Source organism: Athene cunicularia, assembly GCF_003259725.1.
Source record: "Athene cunicularia isolate RWA chromosome 9 unlocalized genomic scaffold, athCun1 chr9_part1, whole genome shotgun sequence".
NCBI classification, from domain to species: domain Eukaryota; kingdom Metazoa; phylum Chordata; class Aves; order Strigiformes; family Strigidae; genus Athene; species Athene cunicularia.
The window spans coordinates 14,714,902-14,737,066 of NW_020799110.1; the positions used below are offsets into that span (position 1 = coordinate 14,714,902).

At 38.2% G+C, this 22,165-nt stretch overlaps 1 protein-coding gene across 14 annotated transcripts in view; it reads left to right on the forward strand.

Annotated features, from left to right (window-relative positions):
* DLG1 (discs large MAGUK scaffold protein 1) overlaps window positions 1–22,165 on the forward strand; it is a 143,806-nt gene that overhangs the window by 27,745 nt on the left and 93,896 nt on the right. For 8 of the 14 annotated variants that reach the window (XM_026855098.1, XM_026855087.1, XM_026855089.1 and 5 more), the window contains exon 2: window positions 3,803–3,967. In XM_026855098.1, coding sequence (XP_026710899.1) covers window positions 3,803–3,967 — 165 coding nt within the window. Of the gene's footprint in view, window positions 1–3,802; window positions 3,968–19,428; window positions 20,430–22,165 lie in introns of those variants that run through there. The other 6 variants (XM_026855096.1, XM_026855099.1, XM_026855102.1 and 3 more) reach the window with 1 other exon arrangement.

Here is a 22,165-nt window from a genome sequence, read left to right on the forward strand (position 1 = left end):
AAAACACTTCAACTTTGACAGAGAATTAGCAGTTAGAAGATACAGTAATTTGCTTTACTTGAAATACTGTGCTCTAAAGTAATTTCTGCAAGAGGTAAGGATAGTGTGGCACCTTTCAGAATAAGAAGTATTGTGGATATTATCTTTTCGTGCATTGTATGTCCTTGTCTTCTGTATGCACTTTGAAACATTATAAGTATTTCAGTTGGTGTATTTTAAACATGGATTCTGGTGGGGTTTTTTTGTAGTTTCAAGATGAGAAATATTTTGCAAATAATGAAGTTAATCTTTAATTTTGCATCTAAATCCAATTAGCAGTTCACATTTAAGATGTTTTTTTGAGAAGCTTATAGCCCTTGTCAGTGCCTCATATGGGAGAGAATCATTTACCATGACATTTTGTCATTTTAATCTAAATAATGGCATACTGATCTATTAAAACTTCATACACACAATGTTACCATAAGCACTGATAGACTGTATAATGTAAATGTATGTTTCTTAGTGAAATCTAGGGCCTGTTTACACTCAGGCAGGTCCAAATACCTGTTTCTAATTAATGTGTCTAGTTTAAGGAAGAAAATCGAGGGAGTTTTGTGCTTTGCCTAAAAGTACTGACTGTTCTGTAAAGGAAGTTAATTTTAATTGACCTGTGACTTTTGGTAATTAAACTGAATGATCCACTTCTAGATTTCCGCAGGGTCTTGTCTGAGATGATCTGGTAACTTAATCCACTTTCAGGTCCCATTTTCCTGCATTTCATAGTCAAATTGAAGCTTCAGATCTGGCAGGGAGAGTTTAGATCACACGTCCAGCCAAATATTGCTTTTACCAGCAGAGCAGGCTCCTTTTAAGCTAGCAGAATTCCTACTTTCTCTGATGTTGTGAGATATTTTTTATGCTTCTTGAAGCTTTAATGTTTATTTTCCTTAACTTCCAATGTGGTCTTATTTATGCTCTGATAATGTTCACTTGTATTTTTGGCCAATATTGTTCTTTAAATGATAATTCTTCCCTGTTTCTGATGTTTAACATGGCTGCTCTAGAGACTTAATGTAAACTCCTTTCAGGATTTTGTTTTGATAAGTTAAAAACAAGTCAGTCTCAGAAAATAAATGAATGGCGGGAGTCAGCCCAAGCAATCTAGCATCTCACTGCTGCAGGGAAAGGAAAACAAAAAACCTTTTTTCTTCTGCTTGTACTGAGCTGTTAAGTTGGCTTGGTCATCTTATGAAACCTCGCAGCTGAAGATGTGAAAAATTAGGGCTTTTTGAGTAATCATTGCAGTTTTTCACAACTACCAACATTCACCTTTTCTTTGCCATCCAGCAAAGGGGAAGGTATGGAAACATTTGGAGGTTGGTGGTTGTAAAATCAGAAGTCTTAATGCTCTTGCTTTTTCTCTTTGGAGTTACTTTTTCTGCCTTGTGCTTCTGTGCTTATCATTGGTATTTTTAGAGAAAATATACTTGTATTGCTTCTACTTTGTAATTTCTAATACTTCAAAAGTGTAACTTCTCTCTTATAGTAGACCTTGATCTTGTATGGTCTCAACAATGAACAGTTGAGTAGGGTGGATAAAGATTTTTTTAAGTACAAAAATAAGTCAGGGTTATTACTTAAATCCGCTCCGACATCTCACCAGTTACAGGCTAAAAGAAACTGTACATGTGTAGTGACTGCCTGTATGTGTGTGGTTGGGTGTGGGTTTGTTGTTGTTGCTTGGGGGTTTGGAGGCAGGGGTGGGGATGGTGTACCGTAGGGCAGGCTGTGACTGGGTAAGGTGCAGTGGATGATGGAAGTGTAAAGCCACAAGTATTCCTTCTAAGTTAGTAAGGGAACTTAGCTTGTCTCTCAAGGAATCTTACTGTTGGCAGAACAATGTGGCATATGGAAGAGAAGAGCAAACAAATCCTTTCTCTTTCAGCACAAGTCAGTCATGTGACTTCAGCTGCCCCACTGAACCACTTCTTTGCTGGCAAAACTGCAATGTTGCTATATGGTGAGTCTACAGAAGGCAGAGTAGCCTGATGTATGGCATCCAGGAGAGAGGGATCCTGTCCTTGGTTTCCTTTCTCCTTTTGCACTGTCTCTGGTGTTCTTTGAGTCCCTGAATCAGGATCAGTAATCCAGTACAAGTATTAACCCCCTACAGGAGAAGTGGGCAATTTTCTGCTGATTTGAGTGCCAGAACCAAAGAAAGGAAGTGGATATGGTGTTATCCTCAAGGTTTGGGAGACAGGGAAGAGCAATATGTTCCTGTTAGGAGTTTAGCGGTCCTATTTGACCATGCCTAGAGATTATTTTTTGCTGAATAGACAAAAAATTAAGTCTTTCTGTAAGACAAGCACTCAGAGTTGGGTGGGTAGGAAATAAATGGGTTAAGCATTACAGCAGCTGGTAACTGATGGATCATTTCCAGCAGTTCCTTTGTAGTTTATCCTGTAGACTTTATAACTTTCTTATATCGTAGGGCTTTTCTGTGAAGGGCATGGAACTTTTGTAGCCTGAAATCATACTTGCATGTAACTGTTAAAATGGTTAGTTGTTATACACTCTTTTTCAGGTATTGTCTTGTTGTAGTGTTCATGTGCTTATAGCCAGGTGGGTTGCTCGCAGTGATCTATTGGATTGTGATGTATGAATGACTTACCAAGAACATAATTACTTTTTACTTAAACTGTGGTATGTAGATCTTAAAATTCTGTTTAAAAAAACCCAAGGACATGCTTTGTCTGTAAACTAGTAAAAACTGTATGTGTGCTCTGAAGTACACCAGTAGCGTGTGAAAGTGAATTTGGTTATAGAATAGTGATGCATCTTAAGGACACAATAAACCCTGCTATAAAGAAGTTGCTTGACTTCAGCTTTAGTTTTAACCAGCAATAAAATTCATAGACTACCTAAAATGCCTCAGAACTGGTTGAGACTGCAAAGGTGAAACTGGGGTGAAGCTTATATTTAAGTATGTTTGTAACGTGAGTCCGTGTTAGCTTTGGAGTTTGGAGGTACTGGATGAGCAGTTAACTCTTCAGTGTGGAGAACAGGTCAATATTATGTATGCTTCTGATTTCATGAATACCTTTTAGTAGGGATCTGCAGGTGTGGATACAGGACAGTCTGAGTAGAACGCATCCCTGATGGCTAATAGGTTCTGTTTTTTTAAAATTGAATGCAAATTAATAAGACAGAGACTGCATAATGTCTTGTGTTTCTGTTGGACGATTTACTTGTTGGGGAAGCTTAATCTGTCTAGTAGCAAAACCACATTGTTTCATAATGAAGTTAGCAGTAGTGAATTGCTATATTGATACCCTAGTATAAAAGCTTATGCTCTTTAGCTGACAGAAAATGCTTTTGGCAGATGCGTTAAATTGGAAGTATGAAAAAAAAACTCTTGAGGCTGATTGTTTTTAAAGGAAGGACAAGGTGATAAATCCAGTTAGTGCTGAGGGTTTCTGCTATTATTGAATTATGTAGTGTGAAAATGTTTATAAGAAAAAACAGTCAAGGGAAGAGTTTTTCAGAAAAGGGTTTCAGGACATATTCCTATATGTAAATAGGCAAAAGAGAATTAGTTAACTTTACAGTAGTTTTAGGTGAGACTAAAAAGGCTGGAATGTTTCTAGACAGGATCAGTCTTCAAAATTAAAATACTAGTTAAAACTTCTATTTATAGATTTCATTACCTTGAAGCCAGCAGAGTCAGACAAATAACTATTTCAGTCTGACTTAGGCTTTCTGGATAATCTTTTCACATTTCTGTGGTGGACTGATCTTTTTCTATAATTGTTTTCTTCAGAAATATCGCTACCAGGATGAAGATACACCTCCGCAGGAACACAGCTCTCCACATATTACCAATGAGGTGATGGGTCCAGAGCTGGTTCATGTATCGGAGAAGAATCTGTCACAGATTGAGAATGTCCATGGATTTGTTTCCCATTCTCATATTTCTCCAGTAAAGGTAGGCATTAAAAAGAGTGAACTGTTTTGATACACTCTTTAGGGGTATAATCACTGGGGGAAAACAATGCATGTGATACACTTGCTTCTGTTTTATTATGGAACTGCTCATTTGTAGCCATTAAGGCGTTGATTTACTTCCACACATTCTTACTAAATATGCATGATAGTAAAATGCCCAGATAACAAATGTAGGGATCTTAAGATCTCAGGTGGTGTTTTGAGGGGCACTACAGTTCCTACTGTCAGTTATGTTTTGGGTTTTCTATCAGGATCCTGTAGAATCAATTCTGAGTTTGTTTCTAGTAAATATTTTAATTGAGAACATATGTGGAAAATGTAATAAGCCAAGCGTAATATATATGTGGAGTTTCTGAACATATAGCACCCTTATTCTCAGGACAGGTCTAGTAACTTCAAAACAGATCTAAAAAGTAAGGCACTCAGTGTGAGATTTGGGAGTGGGTTGTAGCAGGCAGTTTTATTTACTGGGTTAGCAGGGAGATGTAGCTTAATCATTTTCTTAATAGCTTAATATTTTAGTGTACCAGACGAAATGATATTTTCTATTATACGTCTGAGTCTTTATGGCTTGTTTTGAGGAAAAAGGGGAGAAATGATTTGATACTTGTGAATATTTGGGCTTTAGAATGATGAGCTGGCCTTACATTGTGGTAGGCCTATAGCTTGGTATATTTTTAGCATGAATTGTTGGTGTGTTGTAGTATGCTGTGTGACTGAAGTGGCAGTGTACTATAACAAGTGCCACTATATAAGAAAAAAAAGTTGGTTTGAACCTAGTTACACTCTCAGACTTTTATTATCAAGAAAAATCTTACTAAATGTATCAGCTCTTTATAACTGATTTGTAAGGATTCTATAGTGGAGCCAACTGTAGTGGACAAGTGTGTTTAGTAATTGTGTTCCAGCTTTTCTAGGATTTTTAAAATGTGTATGATAGTATTGAACACAGTTATTTATTTTTATTTGTAGCTCCATAATGAGCTCTGTGTGTTTCCATAGTTTTCAGTAGCTAGACAAGCTGAATTGTTTAAGCCCTAATGAATAATCTTTTTCAAGTGGGCTATATTAACCTCTGAAGAGCCTTCTAGAGTAGAAATATGATAAACCTTCCATTTTGAGAATGGCTAAGACTTTAATCTTTGGTTGCTTATGAAGGTAGACACACAGCGACACACTTTCACGTGTCTAATTGCCTGAATTTATTGATATTCAGAGAGTAATGCAACATATTTTGTGGGCAACCATTAGAAAAAAAAATCTTCTGCCTCTGCGGACTTCGTCAAATCTGTTTATTCACAAGCTTTTCCTAATTCATAATGCAGTTAGTCTTGCATTTCAGAAAGCATAAAGGGATCAAAAAGGCAGAGGCAAACTGTAAAACTGTCTGTAGTAAGTCATCAAGTATAATGTATTTCACAATCCAGAAATTCATAGAAATAAAAAATAAAATTCTAGAATGGGTAGTGAGACGGAAAGTCTGCTTCTTGGAACTGATGAAGTGTTATTTCATTCTACTTGAGACTGTTCAAAGAGCTGTAATTACCTTGGTTTCTTTCTGGCTTCCTGGATCTAAGGAAAACCAGACTACTCAGAATATTTCCTGTGTTTGAATTTATTTCAGATTATTTTTGCAAATATCTAACTACAGAAATAAAGAAATGAGCATTTGATATTGATAATGTTTACATTCTGTAGAAGATGACTTAATTTCTTACTTCAGTGCCAGTGATCTCAACCTTACAGAGATCCTACCAGGCAGTCTCCACAAACAAGCGAGGCTTGTATTTAGAGTGTAATGTGGGACCCTTAATTATCTGTATCTCTATCAAACTACTGTAACTTTCCATAAAGACACTGATGTAAAATGCAGAATGTTTTTACAGAAATAGATATCAATGATTGTACTTTGGTTTCTTCTGCTCAGATGTCATCTAAGCTGAAAATTTTTTTGTTTTCTTGGGGTGTGTTAAATATACAACTCCGCACTGTTTTGGAAGAAAGAAACCACTGCTCATTTATGCTGTTCTGGAAATAGAGTTAAGCAGTGTATAATCACAAAATATCATGAGGCCTTTTCACAGTACTTTGCATCTTAGGTCTCTGAGGAGGGTTACTATTCTCTTTTTTAAATTGGTGAGTGCTGGGAAATCACTTAGTAGGAAAGAATGTGTCTTAAGAGAAAAATCATCATGCAATTCACATTGCCATTTATACTATACACCTGATTATTTTCAGGTGACTAATTTCAAAGCAATGTATGGTAGAAGTGAAATTTTTCTGAGCTTTGTTCATCTGAAAGCTGGGGTCAGTTCTCCAGGTCTCAGTTGCTTACCAGCATTTTGTGGAACTTGTTGGCTGCTGACTTGTTTCTCTCCAGAAGTTGTTATTTTTTTTGCATAAATTGTTTATAATCAGAGTTTGAGGTATGAAGGTGTTTGGAGAGGAGGGTGCATCTATAGTTTCATAGGCCCTGGGACTCTTTATGGGACATTTTAGAGTTAAATGCCTTTGAGCTCATGATTTCTTTTTAGTCAGGTGATGGTTTGCTAAAGTTATTGGAGTAAATGCTGTTAAAACTGGAACTTAAGTATCTTAGAAAAAAAGCCATGGTTGCTACTGTATTGTTAGCATAGCTGGTTCTCTCTTCTTTTGGCCTGATGACCTGCAAGACGTTCATAGTTTTGGCATAGCTCATGCTGAACATCAGTTTAGCAACAGCAGCTCTGAGTTAGTGCTTTGTGTAATTTATTGGGTAGGTTGGCTTGATGCTCTGTGTAGGGACCAGGTCTTGGCTAATATACAAGATCTTGATTAGTTTTGTTCAATAGTACATTTACTGAAGGAAACTAAATGTAATAGAGGATGTTGTGTTTATTACTGTAATAAAATACTAAGTAAAGCTTGTTTTCTTAAAAATTATAAATGTTAAATACCCTTGAAATTTCAAATACAGAATTATTAGTTTGAAGAACAAATGTAGACAGTGCTTTTACGATCATATGCTGCTTTTTAAGAAATACTGCAGAGGGCAGTAGAATCCGATTTTGAGGAATAATTTCGTTATAATAAGCCCTCTGCAATCTAGAGCAATAATAGAGAACATGAGTACGAGATAGTGAAGTGTGATACCTGGTTTTAACTAGTTTGCATTTTGTTCTTGACAGAAGCTTTCAAATTTTCTAGGAATTAAAGTAGCTTTTACAACTTGCTTGGACAGGTGGGTGGCTTTCAAAGAGCAGCTTTCAGTGACCAAGAAGACAAATGTGTATCCCAGATTTTTAGAGGATGAGTATGTGACTAATATTTACCAAATATCCCCCATTAAGTACTGTAGTAACCCAACGTGATTTACCTTCTTGACAGAGGGGTGGGCTACCTCAGATTCAGGTTCGATTAAGATGTTGCATGTTTGCAACTAGTATGAAATGACTGATGCTAGCTGTACTGATTTAAACATGAGGCAGGGCTTACAGGTTTTGTTTTAGGGTGGAGCTTTGTCAGTATAAGAAGAAATGTCTACTTTATATATGTCTTGAGCATCAAGGTAGTAAACTTGACCCAGGAGATTTCATGTCCTCTGTTCCCTATTTAATACTGTGTAAAGTAGAACTCTAATTCTGTAGAACAGGTTGTTTGGTTTTTTTTTTTTTTTTTAAAAAAATGGCCAAACTTCAAATCCTTCACAAATATTCTGTCCCAAACATTTTAAAGAATATTTTTGGGTAGGTAGGCAGCTTAGTACCAGAAATTCTTCCGTATGAGGTTTCCAAATTCCATAAAGAAACTCGTGATTACAGTGCAACGTTCTTTGAGGTATGATATAAAATGGAATCAAACTGAATTGGCTTTGATGTAGTGGAAGCAAGATACTGCTACCAAGTTTGACCACTAGATGGTGATACTACAAAAGGATTTCAGTTGTAAAACTGAATTTATCTTCCCTATCATATCTTTAGATTGACGTTTTTTGAATTTAATATTTAGTTTTATTAAATAGCTCCAACGAATTGAAATGTCATAGGTGTATTATACGATACCAAGCAAGTTTTTAAACTGCGGGGTGGAAGTTGGAGTTTTCCATCAAGGAAAAAAGCTTTGAATAATAGATTATTACAAAGCTGTAAAAGAAGAAATATTGGTGGAATAAGGCAAAAATAAAATTGAAGTAAAATACTCTTAATGTAAAGCAAGCTGTGCATGAAAGGGGAAATACTTTATTTATAGCTCTATATTTATGATGTAGCATGGCGTTTCAGTATTTCAGTGTAGACCCTGATTGGGTTTCTGTATTATATTTGTGTATTATAGGTTAGTATTTGGGGCTGTTATTTTTCTGGAAGTACAGAAGTGCCAAAGAAAATATGCAATAATTTGTAAGCTGCTAAATATATCTTATACTGGAAAGATATACCATGACTTATGTGATGTTAATCTTTATCCTACCCCGTATAAATTCTTATTATCACAATATTCACCACAGTGCCATTATATCAAAAATTGCCATAAAAAATTTGCACAAGGCTGTCCTTAGAGAGTTTTCCAAGTATGTGGTTAAGTTTATAAATGATATTATGGTGTGGCTGCCTCAAGTAACAGGATGCTAGATTTACTGATGCAGAAAAGTCTCTTCAATTCTTCTTTCTTTTCTGCTGATCTGTCTCTGAGGATTTTCATGGTAACACCAGTCTTCAAAGGGCGTGAGAAAAATGCTTGCACTTGGTTTGGTCCTTACATAGCTGACATCGACAGCTGAACATAAATATCTTTGAATGCTATACTAGCTTTGTTAGTCTAGTAAGGTATCTAAAATTGCTTATTCATGCTATTCAGTAAAATTTTAATTACCAACTGGCACATCCATAAGGAACTAAAGGTATTCTACTGATTGAGTAATTGGCATCTTTAGAATAGCTTCGTGCAATCATCAGTGAAGTAGCAGAACAATAGGGAATTGAGAAATAGGGTTGGGGGAGTGGGGGGGAATTTAATCTTCAATTTATGGTTACATAATTACGGACTCTTATACATACTGCATGCAATACAGTTGGCTACTTCATTGTTCTCCATGTGTTCACAGAAATTAAATCTGTACAAGTGATGCTGGGAAAAGACAATACTGAGCAGATAGGGCAGCGTAGTGATTGGTCTTTTTTATTACCACAGCTGCCTGTTTGATCTCATGCAAAGGCCTGTCATTCTGTCTGAGTTCTGTTACATTCTGCTAGAGTATTTGAGCTTCAGATAATGCAATAAAAATTCCTACTTCCCTATACTGAAGACCTTTTAAAAAAGTTTGACATGTGGATTAATGCTGCTTGCCCATTTAAAGCACAGTGGTGGAGTCTTTGGTTATATAAACTTATTTCAGTGAAGAAAACTTTCTTTATAATATTATGACATTAAATGCAAATGAGTTACTGTTTTCCTGCCTTTGAGCAGTGAAGTATTTTGAACTAAGGTGAAATACTGTTCCCCATTGAAAAAAGGATGCAAGTTTTACCCGCAAACTTTAACTACAAGACTCCTTTTGCCCAAGTGAAGCCTCAGGTGCTGGTCCAAAACTAATCTCGCAATGTGTTGAATACCTTTGAACCAGTAGCTTTGCCTCATGTCAGTGCCCCTCTGCTTTATCTGTGTTTACCTAGCTATGTCAGATCTAGGAGGAAAATTAACTTAGTCTGGCTCAGTTTGCATGACAGTGGAAGTAGTCCTTTATTAGAATAAAAGCAGTAAACTAGAGTTTACCGTCTTTGACTCTATGAATCTCTGAACTGTTGGACCTTGGGATGGTATAGTGGGGAGGGAAGCATTACTTCATGCTTACACTGTTAGCTACTGAGACAAGCGATAGGTTAGTTGGGCATTTTATTTGACCTAGTGCTGTGATTTACGTGTGTCATGGTTTGAGCTCTGAGGGCAACTGAGCACCATGCAGCTGCTCATTCACCCCTTCCCCCACAGCACTGGGAAGGGGAAAGTTAGCAAAGACTGCTACTTCCCCCTGTACCCTCCCCCCATCCGAGTGTGGAGGAGGAGGAAAGAAAAAGTTCCAGGAACTTGAGATAAGGACAAGGAAGAATTCTGTCATCCTTTAAGGCACAGACAAAACCCAGATTTGTTAGGAGGAGAAAAAAAGAACATAAATTCCAATACAGACACTAACACCACCACCACAACAGATACCACATCTCAAACACCTTCCCCCATCCCTCCCTTCTTCCTGGACTCAGCTTTTCTCCTGATATCTCCAGCAGCGGAGGGGGGCAAGGAATGGGGGGTGCGGTCAGTGTTACTGCTTCCTCCAGCTTGGGGGTGGGGTGTGGAACTTCTGGAATCCCTCCCCTGCTCCAGCATAGTGTCCCTCTCACATGAGAGAGTCCTCCACAAACCAGCTCCAACATGAGTCACTCCTACAGGTGTGTGGGCTACCCTTGCATGTTATGGTCCTCCCAGTGCCATACTACAACAGCAGGGCCTTCCCACAGCATCCCTGCCTTCTGTGGGCACAGTCACCTGTCCTGGCATGGGGCCCCCACAGGCTGCAAATCAGTATCTGTTCCACTGGTGACCCCCATGGGTGGTGGTTGGGGTGAGGGGTGGCCCTGCCCTCTCATCACTGAATATGGGGGAGTCTCTGCTCTGGCACACCTCCCTCCTGTTCTCCTCTTCCACTGACCTCGGTGTTCACTCAGATATTCTCCTTGCAACTTCTCACAGCTTCAACCCCTCCTCCTAGGTTTCTCTTCTTAAATACCTTATTGCAGAGACACAGCTAATTGGCCCAGCCTTGGTGCAAAGGCGGGTCTGACTTGGAGCTGGAGGAGCTTCAAGAAGCTTCTACAGGGGGCCACTGCTGTAGCCCCCTCCCCTGCTACCGGAACCCCCCTGCCACACACTCGAACCAGGACAGTGTGTTCATTGGGTAAGAAGTATGCTCTCTAGCCTTATCTTTCCTCTTGCTTAGAAGTAGTGGCCCCCTGTTTTTGTGCCAGATGCCCCAGATTTTTGCAGTGTACTCACTGTTTCACAAAGGATTCTAATAGTATGTATCAGTGGTACCCAAACCTACATGATGGGCTTTGTAATCCTAGTACAGCAGTCAGGTTGACTACATGCACTGCGGTTTTACTGTGTGAAATAAATGTCTTGTGCTCACTTAGTGTATGCCTCCTTTTTTCACATGCTTAGGCATATTTGGAAAAGTATTTCTAGGACCTAATGGTATTTAAGCTTAATGGTTTTAAATTAACTCTGATATGAAACTGCTTATCTATTAGTGCTGCAGTGCTGTATAACAGTCTACTTAAACTGACTGGTATCACAGGAATGCAATATGGCAAGGTGATACTCGTTCTTAAAATAGCATCCAGAAGGAAAAGAAGTGAGAACTCGCCCTCATTTCTGTACTGAAAAAACATGGTGTGAAACTATTCTAAAGAGCAGAATCAATGATTATGTGGAGAAATTGCAGATGAGAAAGCAATGAAAGCACTGTGAAGAGAAGTTCTGTTGCACTGATCTCTTAGAGCATGTGCATAAAGAGCACCATGTTGATGTAGGTTTCTAGGTTTTCATAGATGCCAACAGTAGAATTCTTCAAAAAAGCTTACAGAGAAATTTAAGCTGTCATGGAATAAGAAAGTATCTTGAGATTTGTTTTTGAAAAAACAACAAACTACCACCAAAAGGAAAGGGTGAGAAAAGATCAGTAAATACTGATGGATGGAGGTTACCAGAAAGATCTTGGAAGAATTTGTGTTCTTATTGCATCATCTCAGAGGAATGAGAGTTCAGATTTTTAACAGATTAATGGAATAATCATCTCTAGTACTCAAGTTACAGTCAAAAAGGCAAATGGAGTACAAGGAATATTGGGAGAAGCAAATGGGAATAAAATTGCATTATTTTATCACTCTAGAAATCTGCACTGTTCTGTATCTTGATGAAGAAGGTATAGTAATCTAGAAATGGTTTATTGAAGATGCATAACAGTGGTTAGACACAGAGGGCAGCTACTGTATAATGAAAAATGAATCAGTTTGACTCCTCAGTTTGGGGAAGAGCTGAGTCAAGAGATAAAACTACAAATAACTACAGTCCCTAAGGCTCAGTCACTAAAATTATGACTATGACTAGGGAAGGGTTATTTCTTGAAATACCAATTTTTTTGAAATACCAATTATCAGGTGATAATCATCTTAGCCCCTAAACACAGTGATCTACAGTCAGTCTCTGACTTTGGAATACTGTTTCAACTGCTGGAAGTATTTAAGTTTCTGGCTACATCAGTAAAGGTATTAGAGCATACATTGCTTGTCTCTTCTGCCCTTTTTCTTCAACTGGAAGCAAGCACCTTTATTTACCTCCCATTAATCTATCTGGGAAATAATTACTTATATAAAAGTGCATGTACACATGTGCTTCCTTTGATGCAGGACAACCTCCTTTCTCTGTGAACCAGACTCTTGTGCTGATAAACCTAACAGGTTCCCTTCTCTTCATCTCCTGGTGTGTCTTCCCACGCATTCCCTGCATTCCCTGAAGTGCTTGCTCAGAAGTCTTTTAGAGCTTCTGCTAAAATAGATTTCTCTGTGCCTTAGTTTTTCCGCTCTCCCAAAGAAATGATGGTCTTTATTACTTGAACTATGCATGTTCGAGGTTAGTCAACAGCATGTCATGGTTTGAGCCCAGAGGGCAACTGGGCACCATGCAGCCACTTTCTCACTCCTTCGTCCTCAGGGATGTGGAGGAGAAGATACAACAAAAGGCTCAGAGATCAAGATGAGGACAGAGCAGGATGACTCACCTGGTATGGTCACAGGCAAAAGACAAACTTGATCAGGGAAGAAAAAAGAACATCAGTTTAGTTTGAACACCACCACTAATTTACCAATCATTAGGACAGTGAGAAATACAACCCCACCTTAAAAACACCTTCCTCTCCACCCCTCCCTTCTTCCTGGGCTCAAGCTTTTCTCCTCATTCCTCTACCTCCTCCCCTGCAGTGGTGTAGGAGGATGGAGGTTGTGATCAGTTCATCACCCACTGTCTCTGCTGCTCCTTCCTCCTTAGGGGGAGGACTCCGTGCAATCTTCCCCTGCTCTTGCATGGGGGCCCTCTTATGGGAGACAGACCTCCACTGTGTGTCCTTCCCATGCACCACAGCTCTTCTCAAACTGCTCCAGCATATGTGTCTCCTGCAGGTTGCAATCCTCCCAGCAACGCACTGCTCTGGTGTGGTCTTCCCTCAGAGTCCTGACCTTCTCTGGGTGCAGCCACCTGCTCCGCTGTGGGGTTCTCCACAGGCTGCCTGCCATGGTCCACTCAGTGGACTTGTGATGGTTTGTTTACTATGATCTCAAAAGTGCAAGATTAAGGTGACCAACCCCAAAGGGGATTACATCAATCAAACAGTGAAACTTTATTGTGTTGCCTGTGAAGCAGCATGTGATAGTTAGACATAGGTGAAAGAAAGGGGAAAAGTAAAGTTTAGAGAGAAGGAGAGGTTATAGTTACAACTGCTGAGCTCAAGATGTCCTAACCAGTCCAGGGTCCAGCCAGTGCTTTGTTGTTGGTTGTCATTATCTTTGGTGGGGAAGCTTCGAATTTTCATTGCCCGGATGTAATCTTTTATGCTTAGTAACACACCTTGCTGTTCCTCTGCCTCGGGGATCTCTGCCCTTCTGAAGAGAGGTCACCATGCATGTATGAGGAGAGTGTCCAAGGCGTGGTTCATCTTAGAGGCAGGTAGCTTTCAACCAGGAGGTGTGTTTTGGTATTGTAATGAAGCAAAGTCTGTCTAAATTTCATGATTTCTTCATCGATGTTATGGCAACAGTTGCTATCCATCTTTTTTGACAGTATCTATGTGGTCATCTCTAAGGGCTCTGGTTAGGCTCAGGTACTGAACAATGATAGCACAGCACTCCTTGTACCACACAGCTCAGGCACTGAAGAACAGCACTGAACTCCCTGCACTACACGGTTCAGTACTCAGGAGAATAGCACAGCACTCGTTGCACCACACAGTTCTGTTTTCAGGAGCCTTTGCATTGCATTCCACTCTTAGGATTGGCAGCTGTGTTCCAAACAGGCCCCTGTTGGGTACCTTCCTGTCCATGTCCCTGATGATAATGTTGAGAGAATACTGATCCTCTGGCTGACTCTTCTGACTCTCCTCCTCCTTTCTTCAACTGGCCTCAGTGTTGGCATCGGTATTTCCCTCACAACTACACCCCCTCTCAGGTTCCCCTTCTTAAATACGGTATTGCAGAGGCGTGACCACCTTTGCTAATTGGCTTGTCCTTGGCTGGAGGTGGGTCTGACTTGGAGCTGGGAGAGTTTTGAGAAGCTTCTCACAGGAGCTGCCTCTGTGGTGCTCCCTCCCCCACTACCAAAACCTTGCCACACACAAACCTAACACACAGCCAAAGTAACTGCAACTTTTTATTTGCCCTAGTATGTTTTTTTTTTTGTTTATATTATTTCCTGAATCCTGCTCCTGTCTGAGCAGGTAGGCGAGATTACCCTGAAGATGAAGATGCTGTTTCCATTTAGAAATAAAGATTGGCTGACATGTAACTGCAAGATCAGTTATGATTGTGAGAAAGTTGCAATCTGTTGCCTTTTTCTAAATGGAGCCCTTTCTAAAGCTTTTTGACATCTTCAGCAGGAAGACAGTACTTTTGGAGTTAGGAACATACCTAGAACAGTGGAAACCATAAAGAAAATCTTGAACATGTACCCCCAGAAATACTCATTCTTGGACTAGCATCATATTCTGGTGGGTCATTCTGGAGAGGAGGTGCTCTACAATCTTTAACTAATACGCCTTGTCCAGCTTCTTGAGAGGTTACTACTTCTAAACTTCCTGTAAATGAAGAATATACAAATATGTGCAAAGGTGTCAGTTTGTGCCTTATAGTAAGAAGCAGTTGACTGAATCTGTCCTATTCTCAGTATGGATCTGCTAAACACATTCTTGTCAATGGAGACAAGAAAGAAAAACTGTAGCAGATGGACTGTGGTTTAATCCAAACATTAGAACAACTTAAGATACAGTAATCAACATCAAGTCTTCTTAATTACTGGCTATACTCTTTTTGCCTGAGATTTCCCCTGAGCTTTCAGTGCAGTTGGATTCATTTTGATGACTGAAGAAAGCCTAAAAAACCTTAAATTAAACAGAGGATGTTTTTATCAGTCTGGCATGACAAAAAGATGGGCAGGAGGTTGATGAACAGGGTACGGAAAACCAGGCAGTTTAATCTGCACAGATTGGTAGGTTGTTTGAGGGGTAGTATGAGTAATAACATAATTATCTGTCATATTCAATATTTACACTCAAATGTGTCATTATAAAATAATCATGCTAAGGTATTTACTTATAAGGTAGTTTTAGCTGTAAAATATCTACTTTTTTATTGACTCTGTAAATTACACTTGATCAAGGGTTATCCTTTCAGTCCTGCATCAGTGAAAAGCTACAGTAGGCTTTTTAACATGTCTTAGCAGAAAGTGTTAACAAAGTATTTTTCCACATCCAATTTCAGTAGTGTACTTCTGGGCTTTGGCTTACAATATTATATACGCTCAGTAGTGAGACTTAAATTTGTTATGCCAGTAAAAAAATTAAACATAGAATGCTGAAAAATGTAAAAAGTAAACATGAATTTATATCTGCATTTTCAGTGGTGTGTTTTATTCCCCTGTCTGGAGTGTTAAAGTTGCACAGTCTTGTTTTGCCAATTATCAGGCCTAGCATAAAGGACACAGCCAGCATAAAGATGAACCAATAACCAAATTGTATTTGATACAAACGGGTGAGCACTGGGGGTACAAACAAATCAATCAGGTTATACATAATTGACATCAATCCCACTGACCCCAACAACACTGCATGACCAACAATGGGTGGAATAAATGGTGAAATACAGTCTCCCATAGAGGGGATGGGAGACAACTCAGTCAACAAGCCAAACACATAAGACCAAGGAAGCCACACACTGAATCTCCACACAGCCCACATTTACAAAGGCCAGACCTGACTGGAGCCCAGTCCCAGGGAGGCAGGAGGTCCTTCCCCAACAGGGAACTCTACACAGGGCATCCACCTCACAGACAGACACTGCCCCTGCCTGCAAGTGGTCCCAGCTTTTATCCCTCAGTGGGACAACTGACCTTTGGTTACTGAACGCAGACACCTGGGGCTCCTTTACCCAATGGCTCTGTCTGCCAGGCCGGCCCCACCCTGGGGGGAAGCCTAAAGGTAAACTCACACCCCCTTTGGGAAGGGCTGTGGGAATCACCCATATGTCAACCTTAATTTTGGGCTTGGGGTTGAAACCCCAGCATTTCAAGTCTACATTCAGATTTCAATTGAGTTATGCACATTTCTTTTGTGTCTCTTGTTCAGGTAAATACCTAAGTGATACTGAAAATAAAACAAGTCCCCGATGTTATTTTAGGTGGCTCTTGAATTTTTTCTATTAAGTATATCAGTTTATTCCTTTTGAGTCTGTGCTTATTTTAGCCAAGACTCTGTTTAACAGGGTGCTAATAAAAGTTAATATAAGACACTTTTCAAATGCTTCAGGGGTTTTGTTGTTATTATTTAAAATGGTAATTGAGATATAACTGTTTTTGCATATACAAACAGTTTTTGTTGCTATTGTTTTTAATTTCAAGGTATGCTGATAATTATGTATGTTCAGAAAGCTTTATCTTTGAGATTAAAATATGGTATTATGTAATGTTTTCACTTGTCTCAGCAAGCTGATAATAATAATTGGCTAAGGTACTAAGTCAGAGGAACTTCTTTCCAAGTATTTGATGTTAATTTTTAAATTCTGTAACTGCTGTGATTACTATACCTTGGTAATTAGCCACAGAACAAATATTATTTTGCATCACTATGAATGCAGATGTATCACAGTAAATTTGTTAACCTGTAGAAAGGTATGTGTACTAACCTAGAGATCTTAATTATGAGCTGTTTTGTTTTGTGTGGGTTTTTTGTTTTGTATTTTTTTTTTTAAATCAGCAAATTCTGAATTCTTACCTCACAGTAAATAGGGGCTTTTTTGTTTTGCTGTGGTGGTTGATTTTGGTGTGTTGTGGTGGTTTTGTGTTTTTTTTTTTTTTTTTTTTTTTTTTCCAGAATATGAATAAGGGATGATGGAAGGTCTCAGCTCCCCTGAGGGCTTCCTGAGATTCCCTGGTTAGCCTCCCTGTTCTGCATCCTGACACAGGAGGCAGTCATTCACAGATGCAGTTTCAGCTACTGCCTCTGTGTTGACGATTCTTAGATAGTTTCCGTTCTCTGGATGCTTCTTTTTTGGTCCAAATAGCACTTTCTTTGATTTCTACTCGTAAGTGTTTGACCCTCTGTTGGAATGCTCTTTGACCAAGACAAGCTCTTGTTTTTACTCCCACTCATTGTTTTTTCAACTGTACCGTTCTTCTAGTCTGGACTCCTTTGCATTATGACGTTGTACCATCTCTAGCGTTAATGCCATGCCTTTGTCTTCAGGTTGTTTTGTAACTTATAAAAATCAGGATTTGTCTCATCACCACAGTACAGGCTCCTTCTACAAATAACTGCAACTGTATCTTCTTAGGCATCAGCAAATCTTGCTTGATATCATTAACATCCATATGGAGTGTAGGTGACACAGATTGCTGTCTTGTATCACCAGCATGATTGCATAACGTCTTCCTGAAGTACTTTTCTGGATTTCTGTCTCCATTGAAACCAAATCATCATAGCTTTACTTTTTTTTTTTTTTTTGGGTCTATATGATCCTTTCTGGAAGTGCTGGTTTCTAAAGTCTCATTGTCAGTGACGCCACAGTTGATTGTTGACTGGGTGGGGATCATCCTTGAAAGAAACTGCCTTAATATACAGCAAACCTGTCTCATCTTTGGACAGATTGATATAATAGCAAGAAAAATAGGTACTCAGTACATTGCTTGTCAATGTATTATGGTGTTTCCTTTTAGAATTTTAAACAGTACTGTGCCATGTGACTCTCAGTTTGGAGCCTATAGAGACATACTATATATATATATATATATATATATATATATATATATATAAAAAATTCTTACACAGTTTTTTTAAAATTATACTGATAATTTTGTGCCCTCAGATCTTTTAAAAACATCCAGCAGTGTTAACATTCAAGGCCATGTAAAGAAAAACGTAAAAAATTATTTCACTTTGACTCTTTATGAAAAGACTTAGAATTCTAAGCATTTCATTTGTAGTTTGTTCCAAACTTCTTCAGTCATAGCCAGGGATTAAGTAATTTCTTCAATAATAAATTCATAGTAATTTTTCAGACTAGGTATTTTCTTTGAGTCTGGAATAAGTATGGCTCGGGTAGGATGGCAGTCTACCCATGAAAAGAAAGCACATTATAAAAAGCTTGTCTATTTAAAGGATCATTGCATCTATTATGTGTCAGGCATTTGTTTACCTCCATTATGTATCTTATGAACATGGCTTTGAGGACACTGCACAAGTCAGACCGAGTTTCATGTGACTTACACTGATAAGCGATTGTATTTTATAAATATTAATAAAGTATCTCTGAAATATGTACTTAGAATATTTATATTTATTGAACTGTACTAGTGACTAGAAGTAAATGGTGCACTGATCTTATTACTGTAGTTTTAAACCAATGTAATTATTATTTCTGCTTGTAACGTAAGCTGTCAGAAGAAATTTGTTACAAAGAATAGGATAGCTGTCAGTAAGAATGCATTAAACAGAAGAGTGTATTACACCAAAAATAGTATATGGGGAATTTGGTAATCCCCGCTAACAGGCACGTTATCAATCACTGGATTTGTAGATTCATGGTGTTGTAAGGAACTCTTCTGCCTTTGTTTTCTTCTCTTTTGAAATGTTTGCCCTGGTGTTATGATTATGACAGTGCATTTCATATAGAAATAAACCACAAACAGTTTTGATAACTTTTGAGTTGTATTTCTGGAGGCAAGCTTGTACTGAAAGCCTTGACACTTAACTGATTGCCTAAGTAACCTCTGTGATGTGAGCTGGAGGATTTTTTTTTTTAAGTAGTTGGCCATAAAAATTTGGATTATAATTTCTGTAAGGTAACTTGAATTCTATATAGTCTTTAAGATAATTATTGTTGCTGAAAATTAATTGGTGCATTATAAGTATTTTTCATTTTTTGCCAATTGTACTTTGGAGAAATAATGTTGGGTCACAAATATATGTTTATTGTTTTAGTATTATGCTTACAATAGTCACAGAATTTTGGAAATAGGTGTTACAATCATGACATGTTAATTATAGAATAAAAATAACAGAGTGTTGACGTATAGTGTTTAATCTTAATAGCTCTAATCTTCTTGCTGATTAAAAAATACCGCAGCAAAACAACCCTACCAGACATCCATTGATACGGAACACAAAATGACTGTTTTGTGGCACTGTGATTTCTTCCCTCCGTAGATGTTTTATGCAGTAAGGAAAGAGGGAAAAGAAGAAAAAAACCAGCAACAGTTCTTTCTTGGATATTTTTTCTGAACAGGGTGTTAAGCTCTTTTTGCTCTGTGGAATGTTTTCAGAAAGGCAGAATCGGTGAACAAGTGCAGTTATGCTGCATGCTCCCTGTTTTGTTCGGTTCAGGTTCATAATTTATGCAAGCTTTGGAACTGAAAAGATGCTATTGGATCTTACTACAGGCAATGATTGAAACTTGGTTATTTTTGATCCATTCTTTCTCCACCCAGTAGCTGTTATCATCCACCACCATCCTCATAGCTGTGAATTTCTAACATTTGTACTGTACCTGCTACTCAGTTTCTCTTAAATATCTGTTGTCAGCTCGGAAGAGAGAACAAGCTTTCGATCCTGTGGGTTCTGAAAAAAGGAAAAAGAAGAAAAACATTTACTTGCTGCTTTTTTTTTTTTTTTTTTTTTTTAAAATTTTTTTTTTTGTTAAAAATTGCTCAAGATTATGCTCATCATTGTAATCACAGGTAGAGAAGGGATGTAGGGGGTGGAAAAGCTTGGAAGAAGACTAGCATCAGCTATCAAGAATTTTGTTTTCCTGGTTTGTAAATGATGCTGCTGTAATTCTATCTGCATTTTTTTTTTTTTTTCCTGCTCATTCACCACTCAGCAGCTGGTAGGGAAGTAAGACTGCCTGGCAACCACCTGCAGAGCTGCAGAGATGAATTACATTTTCGGAAATAACACACTCCTCTATTCTCGCGCCAATCGAGGCAACACTAGCTCAAGCCACAGTTCTGTAGGCCCAAAGCACAAGCAGTGGGCAAAGAAAGGCTCAACAGATGAGTTACGGAATGAGCCTTCCCGTTGGCAGCAGATAGTTGCATTTTTCACTCGGAGACATGGTTTCATTGACTGCATTTCTGTTGCTGCCAGCTCCACCCAGGTAATATGCCACTTGTTGAAATTACTGTGTCTGCATGTTTTCTGGTTACTTGCTAGTCAGAAATAGCAATTATTTATATGTGCATGTTTTCATATAAACTCTGATTTATGAATGGTGTTTTCTGTCTGCTTTCATTTTCATATTTTAAAGAGCTCTCTAATTTTTAGCATTGAAGCATGAAAATGGAAACGCTGAATGAGGTCTGCTTTTTATTTCAGTTATATTGCAAATGATGAGCCTTCAAGAAGTTTAAATATGAGGTATTTTAATGAAATAGTGAAGTACTGAAAAATGTAGTTTGCATTGTACTGCTTAGCTCTGGAGGGGAATAATGTGTTTAAGAAACACTAATTGCATATCTGTAGTAAGATGACAAGTCAATAAAGACTACATATTTCCTGGTTAAAGTATTTTATTTAAAGGATTAAATAATTTAAAGTCTTAATTACATGTAGCACGACAAATTCTAGTCTGTAACGGTTTTCTGGGGTTTTGGCTGCTAATAATCCCTAAAAAAGATTAAGGAAAGCTTTCCTTACATACAGAATATACATTTAATACTGCAGTCTGTAAGAAAAACAGTAAATAGGAGATCTTAGAAGGGGATTTTCACTTTCTTGTTGCAAATGTACATGAATGTTGAAGAGGGATCCTGTAGTTTCTGTAATGGGTCATTATACAACTCCTCAGTGATGCATTAGGTAGACATAATAGCTTTTAAATACTGGTTTTTTTTTTTAAAGTCAAAACATTAATCTTTTGAATAAGTATTATGGTTGCTCTTATTTGTTTAATGCTTAAACAAGTTGTGTTGGAATGCATGAAACTTGTAGCTGGACTAACTAGTCGGGACTAGAAATTTGCTGATAAATAAAATACTGAACAGCCTCTGCTTTGATCATGGACCAGATAAAGCTCCTGAGATCGCTTCAAACTGAAGCTGAGATTCTGTAACTATATTTGTTCTCTATTTCTGTTATGAAAAAGATAGCTTACCTCTGTGAAAGTCTGCCAATTTTTTTTTTGTAAGTCTGACAGTTCTTCTGTTGAAAAGAGCTGCTTATACACGTTCATGGCCAGAAGGAGAGAAAAAACCAAAATATTTTGAAGTGGTTGTAAAAAAACATAGTGAGCATATTCAGAAGTAATGCACTGAATACATAAGAACTTGTTGAAGCTTCTTCCTCTGGAAAGATGCTGTGCTGTCCTTGTACCTTATCCAGCCATTGCAGCTGTTCTAGCCTCAGGGAGGGAAAAAAGATGTCGTAGATTGCTCATTGTGGTGCAGTTTTGTTTTTCAGTTATCTTCAGTTTTTCTTCTGTGATGTAGTATTCTGAAAATTCTTGATGACTTTTATTTGTTCGTTTAAGGTACATCCTCATCACTTGAATATAATCAGATTTGCTGAGTCCAAATAAATAATTAGATGTGATGTACTTCTCTAACCTTGTTTGTTAGATCATTCTACTGGTGATGATGATCTTACTGGTGGAATGTCATGATTTTTAGCATATACTAAATCAAACTGATGATTTTTAAAGTACTGGTTTTCTTCCCTTGTGAATCTGCTACATAACACCCATTTTTAGCTGTCCCTTCATTTGCTTGGCTCTCTTGAATAGGGTAGATGCTGTGGAATGGGGATACTTACTTAGTTCCCTCCATTACCAGTGAAAGGGAAACAACTCCTGGAGACTGGGCTGCATGCCCTGGTCATTCTCTGGGGCTTGCAATA